This window comes from Lycium barbarum, chromosome 7 (genome assembly GCF_019175385.1).
Source record: "Lycium barbarum isolate Lr01 chromosome 7, ASM1917538v2, whole genome shotgun sequence".
In the NCBI taxonomy this organism is placed as follows: Eukaryota; Viridiplantae; Streptophyta; class Magnoliopsida; order Solanales; family Solanaceae; genus Lycium; species Lycium barbarum.
In genome coordinates this window covers 129,058,314-129,068,919 of record NC_083343.1, presented here as the reverse complement: position 1 = coordinate 129,068,919, position 10,606 = coordinate 129,058,314, and the positions used below count along the sequence as shown (strand labels likewise).

The 10,606-nt window shown below is 33.8% G+C and overlaps 1 protein-coding gene across 1 annotated transcript; it reads left to right on the top strand.

Annotated features, from left to right (window-relative positions):
* Positions 1–3,837: 3,837 nt before the first annotated feature.
* On the top strand, positions 3,838–5,013 carry LOC132604372 (glycine-rich cell wall structural protein-like). The gene has a single exon (XM_060317853.1). It carries the CDS (start codon positions 3,923–3,925, stop codon positions 4,760–4,762), a length of 840 nt encoding a protein of 279 aa, XP_060173836.1. The 5' UTR covers positions 3,838–3,922; the 3' UTR covers positions 4,763–5,013.
* The last annotated feature ends 5,593 nt before the right edge of the window (positions 5,014–10,606 follow it).

Here is a 10,606-nt window from a genome sequence, read left to right as displayed (position 1 = left end):
GTTTGTGAAAACAATCTTTAAAAGATGGTTGTAATTGCATTTGATCTTTTAGTTGTATAATTTAGATATAATGTAATGGTAGATGCATGAATTGTAATTGCAAATGTTTTTTTATGTTTTGGAATGCAATGATAGTTTGTGTCATATTTTTGTTGGGTTTCCGTTAATCAAGGGCATGAGTAACCCAAAAAATAACATTAAGGGCATAAGTGAGACCATCTTTTTACGACGGACATATCCGTGCAATTTCGTATAGTAGAAGGACAAGACCTTTTCCGTTTAAACATGATGTGTGATATAGGGGTAGGCATGGTACAGTATTTGAAACTTCGGTACGGTAATTTTGGTTTCTAAAAATACTATACCATTACTGTACCAAATTAATTCAGTATGGTTCGGTATTTTAAAGTCCGGTTTCGGTATTTTACGGTACGGTAAATCGGTACCATAGTTTGTCCGACTTCGACTTACATATACTCTATACTCCTATCGTGGACAATTATGACTTCCGCTACTTAAGAAACGCCTCAATTATTATATACTAAACACCTTACACATGTAAAAATATTCAAAAGAAAGTAAAAGCAATCACCTTCGTAAATCAATTACACAAAAAGACATTTAAATCAAGATAGACTAGTCAAAATTCTAATATTTAAACAATTAGTTTTCTAGTAATCCTAGTTTATATATATGTTAGTATTATAATACTAAGATATATGAGTTGTATATGTAATTATATACTTCAGTATGGTATTCGGTATTTTCTTTATGAATACCGAATACCGTACCGAATACCAAACTTTTTAAAAAAATGCATACCAAATACCATAATACCGAAACTGCGATATAAAAAATTTCGATTTCGGTATGGTAATCGATATCTACCATACCATGCCCACCCCTAATGTGACAGAGATATTTACGCAGCGATACCCATCGGGGTCTATTCTACCGAATTTGGCCGAACTTCATTATCTTTACCGATTTTAGCCCAAATTGCCCTAATCTTTCTTCGCTCCACAGTCACCTCTCTCTTCAGCCTCTTTTCTCGTTCCTTCATTGTGAAAATTGAGCGTTCTTATTTTGTTACATACGCATATTATATGCTCTCAAATGGAACTGTAAGGTTCTAGGTTTATTGGTACTGTACGTCATCTGAATGATTTGACCCTTTTATGTGGACTTGTAGCCTAAGATATCAAGTCTCAACAACTTAAATTAGAATTGCTTATTGTCAAGCTTTGGGGTGTCTTTTAGATGGTTACTCATCAAAGATTTCCTAGCTTGTTTGTGAATTTTAGTGTCAATTAGTAATATTGGATACGAAGGTATGCTTTTTTTCCTTTTTTTAATCCAAAGTGAAGTGCATTCGGTAGCTTATCTTAATGTTGAACACCAATTGCAATCACGCAGAGGCAGCGAAATACCGTGAACACTAGATTAACCTAAATAAAAGGGCCAATACTTGGTTAAACCAGGCTGCATCAGAAACAAAACAAACTTCGTAGGAAAGAAACCAAATTCCATTTTTTCTGTGAGGATAATGACTCCTTAATTAAAAAAGACAAATTGGAGAGCATCAGAAATTCAATTGTTTACACCTAAAGAACAAAGAAAATAAGTGTGTTTACACCTCAAAATTTTGTGTAGACGGTTTTATTGAAGCGACCGATGGTGTATCTGTTGTGATTCTGCCTGATCCCATGTTTCCTTGAGTAGTGATTCTCGTTGTGCTATTGTGAGAATGAAACAATGGATGGTGGTGTACAGATGAAGATATGGTGGTTTTTTTAGAGGAATTTTTGCAGATGAAGATATAGTGGTTTTTTAGAGAAATTTTTGAGTCCTCAAGGGAATACATTGTTTATACATTGTTATATAAAATATATACATTGTTTATACATTATATATAGTGTATAAAAATGTATATATAATGTATAATAATGTACAAAAGAAGTTGAACAACTTATACATAGCTATACAGAACAAATACATTATCTATACACTAATGATATAGTGGGCTACAATGACTGTAAACTGGATGTGTGAGCTGTGTATCTATGAGTTACTTCCCAGTATATATATCTTGATGCCTTAAAATTTGACCTTCCGATTTGCATTCTATGAGCAATTCACCCATAGATCAACTTTTCAAAAAACTTAATGTGGCAAAAGACAGTTTTTATGAGTACCATTTAATTACTTTAATGTGTTAACAAATAGTTTTGTGATTTTTCTGTTATAGCTAGTGGATCAAGTTTATTGCACATGAGATTAACCCTCCTTATTTTTTTCCACTTTCCATCCGATGTCGGGTATTTGATTAAATTTAAGGCCCCACTAATATAGAGTCTTGTGTATTCAATTCGGGACCTCTAATTAATGATGATACTTACAACCCACTATAATCCTCCTCACTTTAGACACACACAGAAAAAAAAATGAAGGAAAAGGATAAACGAAAAGAAAGAAAAAAAAAATCAATGTGGTAGGGAGAAATGAGATGGGCAAAAACAAAAAACAGATAAGTATTACTCCACTAAGATATACTATAAGAGTAATAATTATATTACAGTAATGGCTATGCATATGTGAATCAAAGAATTTTTGCTACCTGTACCTTTCTATATTATTGATAGAGAGGAATAGGGAGAGTACAAACTGTTGGCAGGAAATTGTTTGGTTGATCCATTAATGAATTCAGAAGACCCAATAAATGAGAGCTAGGTCGTCGAATGACAAAAGCAACCCATTAATTAAGAATGAATGGCCTACACGGGTAAAGGTTATCAAGTGGATGGACTAGTGGTCTAACATCTTAGATGAATGTTACAAATATCGTGATAATGTATAGTATTACATTAGCTACTAACACCTGTTAAATCATTATGGCAAGGAAAAGTTTAATTCAAAAGGAGAAAGAAGAGGCAAAAATTGGAACAGAAAAATATATTCAATTCGTTGATCCTTATATTGTACTACATTGTTTTGATGAATATAATTCTTATATAGATTATATCGATTCTCGTATCACAACGCCACATACTAGCTGTATCTAAAGGATAAGCTACAATATTACAAATAAAAATTTGAGCTTGGATAAAGTTATTATTATATAAAATCTAAAAAGGTAGGGTAAAATTTAAAATAAAATTATTCAACAATAATGGCAAGATGAGAAAATAATAAGGTAACAAATACGATCACGCCAAATAGGTCGTTCCATATATAAAATTTCCATATATAAAATTACACTTTTTATCGCTATATAACCACAAATTTAACAATATGATACAACAATATTTAAGTAACAATCAATAGAAACATTCTATTTAAAGTAAAAATATATACGATATAATAAAACAGATAACAATCATCTAAACAAGTTGTCGGGTCAATAAAGTGAGTGAAAGTTATAGAAGATGTTTAAATCTTAATCGAGACAAAAATTATGAGTGATTTCTTTTTATCGAATACTAATGCACATGGCCAATGAATAACAGTTAAGTAGTAAAATAATTGAGGTATGTGCAAACTAACTCCAACATATAAAAATGATCGCTAATTAATCTACGCGGGGAATCAACTAAACACCATTAATGCGGATAGATCACGAATTAAATGAGACACCTTTAAAGTCAAATTTCACAGAACCAAAGCAGTAATGACAATGTACTGTCTTTGTGACTTTTGTTATAAGTCTGTGTCCCTGTATTGGAGGAGGCAGTTGGAAGAATTAAATCCATTGCCCAATGATAAAGTAACATGCATTTAATTAAAAAGAAGATGACAGTTGAGTTTTAACTGGACCAACTATGTGATTTAGGGGTAAGGATTAGTAATTTTTGCTACTATATAAGTGGCTCATATAATATTCATTCTTGCATGTCTAGGGTTTCAAAGTTGAAGTAATATAATTATGGGATTATCAGCTCGTTCTCTTGGGTATTTTCTTTTACTTGTGTTGTTTGTTGATTGTGTAGTGTTTGCTGATGTTAATGGAGTTGGAGATGAGAAATTCCTTTTTGGACATGGACATCCAAAGTTCAAGAAGCATTTTGGACACGGTGGTGGTATAGGTGGTGGCTTCGGAGGTGGAGGCGGTCTTGGTGGTGGTGGTGGATTAGGAGGAGGTGGTGGTGCCGGTGGGGGTCTAGGTGGAGGAGGTGGTCTTGGTGGAGGTGCTGGTGGTGGCGGTGGATTAGGAGGAGGTGGTGGTATAGGTAAAGGAGGTGGACTTGGTGGTGGTATAGGTAAAGGTGGTGGACTTGGTGGTGGTGCCGGTGGTGGAGGTGGATTAGGAGGTGGTGGTGGACTAGGTCATGGTGGAGGTTTGGGAGGTGGTGCAGGTGGTGGATTAGGTCATGGTGGAGGTCTAGGAGGTGGTGGTGGAGCCGGAGGAGGACTAGGTAGAGGTGGTGGAGCTGGCGGTGGAGCTGGTGGTGGTGCTGGAGGAGGTCTTGGTGGAGGTGGTGGACTTGGAGGTGGTGGTGGAGCCGGTGGTGGAGGAGGAATAGGTGGAGGTGCAGGTGGTGGTGCTGGAGGTGGTTTTGGTGGAGGTGCAGGTGGAGGTGCAGGTGGAGGTGCCGGAGGTGGTGCAGGTGGAGGTGGAGGCTTTGGTGGCGGTGGAGGTGTAGGAGGTGGAGCCGGAGGAGGCTTTGGTGGTGGTGCAGGTAAAGGCGGAGGCGTTGGCGGAGGTGTAGGAGGTGGAGGTGGCGGGGGCTTTGGTGGTGGAGGAGGCATTGGTGGCGGTCATTAATTGATCAATACATAGTGATCTTCCATTATCTTGCACGAACTAAGGAAGTGATCAATGTGTTGTTATATATGTACTTTAGTAGTTCTATTTTTGTGAGACTTCGTAAAAATGGAGTACGTAAGAGTATAGCATTTATATCCATTACATTTAAGTGAATTTGTTCCTTAAAGCTTCTTTACATCTTGCATGTAAAGCTTGGGGGACTATTGTATTATCCAACCATATTATGAATAAAATATGTATTTTCCCAAGTGTGTTGAATTAAATGCTTTTGCGACCTGCTTATAATCTTTCCTCTAATTGTCATCTTTTTTATTCTGTTATTTTTATCATTCATTTCATATTCATATTTATCGAGTTGGATAACGCTGTTATGATTGCTTGACGTTGAACCTCTTAATTGTCACATTTTCACATCAGTTGGAATACATTTAGAGTTGTGTAGTGAAAAAGAGTCAATAATTATATTTTCCAATGGAGCATTGACATTTGAAGACATTTGCTTCATCGACAAATATTGTATGATGCGATTGCGCCCTTTATTCGAATAATTTAACAAAGCTGATTCAATTTTATGTTGAATGCACCGTATTAATTTTGTGAATTCTCAATGCTGAAATGGTGAAGCCTGAATGATAAATATGATCCACGATAATGTTCAGAATTCGAAGTCATTCAATACTAAATTATTATGCATGAGAGTTTGCATATTTCATGCTACTCTATTAGATTATTTGTAATCTGAATTTTCTTGCCTTGCTGTCAACACCAGTCACAATGTGGTTGATCACTTGGAAAATTAATATGATCATCTAGTAGCAGAGACAATAAAGAAATAGATTTTGCGTCTAGATCAACTCCAACTCATTAGGCGAGAATTATTCAGTATCATCTAATTAATAAGACCAAGCACACCATCACTCATGATGTGGGAACTCAACACCCTCCCACATGTGCTGAACATTTGGAGTGTGACCAATATAAGATAGAGGCGTGATATCAGATAATCATGAATTAGATAAGTCTGATTTTGATATACCATGATAAAGAATGAACTTGGAGTTTAATTCATCCCCAAAACCAATTTATAAGCTGAGAATTATCAAGTTCAATGAACCAAATAATCTATTACTCACCGGTGTAGGAACTCAAGAAACCCCCACCCCCACCACCCAAACCCCCCCTTCCCCTTCATAAGCAGGATTGAACATATGAAACATGGACAACACCTGACATAGGGTAATCATAAATAGGGAAGAATACGGTTCTGGTATCACAAATTTGAGACTGACTTAACTCCAAAAATTAATAAGGATCGAAAATGAGAATTATCCAAGAATATATAAAGATACTAAAAATCACCCACTCTAATACGACAACTTAACAATTACAAGGAATATGATGAAAAGCATATTCAGCAGTTTTAAAATAAGATAAATTTAGCCTCAATGTCCTGGCAAGAAATATTGCGAGTGGAAATTATTTTGTAAAATGCATCATGTTACCGATAAGGGTAGTGACGAGATTGATATAATTCTTCTATTCTTAATCTAAGTTCTCAAGCTCGAACTCTGAGTATGAAAATATCATGTTAGAGAGCGTTTCTCCTATAAATGGGAATACACAACGCCAACTAAAATTAATTGGGATCCCAATGTAAATACCGAACACCGGATACCAACACAAGATAGAAGCCAGAATAAAAAGAAGATGCATCATATTAATTCATTCAAATTTCATGTTAAACATCAATGCCGGTTGTAATGTGAAACTCCCAAGTCATGACTTTGACTCCTCAAAGCTAAATGCTAGCATAAGATTACCAATTAAATGAAGTCAATTTTTTCCAAAGCTAATACTCTAATTTGAGTCCCAACATCTCCCCCCCCCCCCCCCCCCCCCCCCCAACCCAACGACCTAAAGAAAATAGAGGGGTGTGAGGTCAAGATGGAAAGAGGAAGATGAATGCTAATATGAATTATATTTAGGAAACTTAAATAAATATACCCTTTGGCCAACTAGTTTATCAACTTGGCAAAGTTTACACTATCTATATACTTCAAATGTATATGTTATGTATATGTATGTATATTATATGTAAAGCATGTGTGTATTTAGTATAGTATACACTACCTATATATTGTGTACATATTTTGTAAACTAAATGGCCGAATGATATTCCTCCATATTTGATTTGATGCTGTGTTTTCCAGGCCAGATTTTGGCAGCATCTATTTGTCTTGTAAATAACTAGGTAAAATGCTCTGAGAAGTGAATTGAAGTTTGATAACGATAGCTCATCCACTATGGGAGCTCAAACCGACTGTAGCAAATAGTTGAAGAAAAACGCTTAATATAGTCATCTTTTTTTAGCTAGATAATATTGTTCGTTTTGAGCTTAGATTTGCACGTCTTTAAAATACGTCAGTTGAATTTAAGGCTTCTTTCATTATATATCAAGCATCAGTTGTATACAAGATTACTAGTGACAACTATTGGCTTAAACTTTCTTTGCAATAAAATTATTATACAAGATACGCATCAAATATCTATGTGAAATCTTTTTAATTTGTTAGATGTTATTAAAATTGTTACTCATGTTTCAAATAGAATGACATAATTTTATTCTTAATGAAAGTTCTTACAATCACACAAATATTATGACATATTTAAAGCTATAAATTTCAAAAGTTTTACAACCATACAAAAGCCATTACATGTTTAGATTATAAACTCTTTCAAAAGAATTTCTTTTTAAATTTCATACTAAATCAAATTATGGAGCATAAATTAAAACAGATGGTGTTATATTTCTCATTTTATTCTTAATGGAAGTTCTTACAATCACACAAATATTATGATATATTTAAAGTTATAAATTTCAAAAGTTTTACAACCATACAAAAGCTATTACATGTTACACACTAAATCAAATTATGTCACATAAATGAAAACAAATGGAGTAATAATTTTGCAGTTTGAACTCATAATGAATTGCTTTGGCACTTCTACAATTATCGAATAGTATCAATTCAAACTTTTTGTCCGTCTGATAACAATTTTTTTTTCCCGTTATTTGGCCCACCTCTTTGACAAGACAAATGCAAAAATCCATGAATTATTATTTTCAAGAATAAAAACAGGAACTAAAAGTTAAGACACATCAGTTTTTGCAAAGAGATCTGACACCACAGCTCTATATAGATGGCTCAACTTTTTCATATCTGAATCATTGCCTTTGGTTGCTTCATGAATTTTTCATATCACATGACATAAAATTCCATTTAAATATCCATATTTTTATTTTAAATAATAAAATTAAATGTAAAAAACATAGACTTGAATTCATAACACAGTACTTTTTGTCCTTAGTTATTGGTAAATTCTGATTTTTGATCATTGTAATATATTACTCATTATATTTTAACCTTCGATTAATTGAGGTTTGTTTTTTTATCCTTTTATGTAGAAAATATGTTATATTTAGGCTAGTTTGAGAATATGGAGCAATATTAATGTAAGCTTAACTTATCATATTGTAATTAAATGATGAAGTGGTTGATAATTCTGAAGAATTATCATCATTCACAAGTAAAGGAACCAAAATGGCACATTACAAGTAATTGATGTAGTCAAATATCGTAAAGATCAAAATTAGAATTTATCAAAAATTGAGTCATCAAAGGTGTTATTATCCCAAATAAAAAGAAAAAAAAATGATTTTGTGTGTGCGTGTAAAAGCTAAGAAAGGGGGAAAAACACTAAGAAAGGAGATGGACCTAGCAACTAATCTGAAGCTTAGATAAAGATTTCATCAACATTTTGTTCATGAGTCATTAACAATTAATATATTATCATTGATAGAGGACTATTAATCAAGACAAACGGCAACAAGATTGTGTCACTGAATCTTGCAATTTCGTGTACAATAAACTAAACCATGGATATGCATCTTGTATTAAGCATTGGCAGATGAACCATATAATAAAAATTCAAAATTCATGTATATATCCATAATTAAACAACTAAAACAAAGAAGAAAACAGAGCGTATATTATATTCTTCATATACATTATAAGCAGAAAAAACAGAAATGTTCAACAACAGTAGCAAGTAAACAAAACCTTTTTCTATAGCATGCTTATAAACAAGAGATGAAAATCCGGTAGAGAGCGTTTCCTCTATATATTAGTGAGCCCTATGTGGCCCAAATCTAGATTAATCAGGCCGGATGCAAATAAAAAGGTAAACAAGTGGGAAAACTAACTCTAGTGGCTTCAATATGACACTTTGAATGGATTCATCTGTTGGACTCTGGATTTGGACCACTAGGAACACTATGAGCAGCCACCTGAAATTGCTCGGTCGCATTACGGGTGGTTGTAGTGGCAGTGGCGGCAGTGGTGGTGGTAGTGGCACTAGTTGATTGTTTGGGATGAACTTGCATGGTGGAATTTTTGCTTGTTGGAGAGTAAACTTGGAGGGCTCTTAAATTTAATCCTAAAGAATGAGTATTCATGAGTAGTAGTAGGAAGAGAAAAAGAAGATGAACTTGTGATTGTGTGTTTGTTTTTGCCATGTAAAAAGTTGAAAATAACGAAAGAAAAATTAAACCACCCCCCAATAATGCTAGGGAGATCAATATCCATGAACCAAGTGGAACTTCCAAGTTGGGAAGTATAAGGGAGCTAGGAAAAAATTAAGAAGAAGTTTAGGTTTATAGAACAAGGAAAAATATTACTAGTACTATAGTAATGCTTTGCAAAGCTTTCTCATATATAGTATGGGAAATGAGAGAAGCATGAACTTAATCCTTTTTAAATTTTTTACTCGAGTTCTCACCTAGTGTCCGATATCTATATTGGAGTCCCATTTAATTTGAATTCGAGTCATGTAAGGCTCATTAAAAGAGAAGTCACTCCCTATTATGATTTTTTCATTCCCAAGGCTTTAACTCTAGATATCTAGTTAAAGTTGAATGAATCCTAAACTATTTATCCCACCACAACATTTGATGGTATTCCTTTTTAAGTTTTTATGTCGCCCCTCGTGTATTTTAAATTTGCAAAGTCCGTCCTTTTTGTGATTGAACTAATACACATTAAGGTTATACTCATATATGCCCATGGCTAATGTCATAGACCAATTCCCCATGTCATAACTCATAACCAATTAAAAAGAAAGAAAAAAAAAAACAAATCGAACGTGTGTATGTTAGGAAAGGATAATACTTACAAAATTTTGAAAGTTGAAATAATACAAAGTTAAATTAAATAACTAAATGCGCACCCTTCTATTGCATTGCATGTATTTAGGTTTTTGAAATGATTTTTCTTTTTCTTATTTCATGCTCCCTCTGCCCCAATTTAAGTGTTTTACTTTTCCTTTTTTGTTTGTCTAAAAAAAGAGTCACTTTCTATATTAAGTAAGTTTTGACAAATTTTAGACCACAAAATTTAAAAAAGTACACATATCTTTGATTTAATATCACAAGACTAAAAAATTTCCCTTTATTTATAAACTCTTTTCCCAGTCAAAACTAAAACACTTAAAATTGGGACGGAGGAAGTAATATTAGGGGTCGTTTGGTACGCGGACTAAGTTATCCCGGTATTACAGTCCTGGGATTATATTTATCCCACCTGAGAGGTGGGATAAAATAATACCAACCTTAATGGGATGAGATGGGTTATCCTAGACTAACTTTGGGATAAACTTTATATCTTGTTTGGTTGAAGGTATAAATTTATACCTTCAACCAAACAAGATATAAAGTTTATCCCGGGATATTTGACCTTATCCCGCGTACAAAACAAGACAATAGTTTTACCTGAGGCAGCCAAA

What these genes read in the sequence shown, in the direction of transcription:
- LOC132604372 (XM_060317853.1), top strand. Translation starts at nt 3,923, where the DNA reads ATGGGATTATCAGCTCGTTCTCTTGGGTATTTTCTTTTACTTGTGTTG.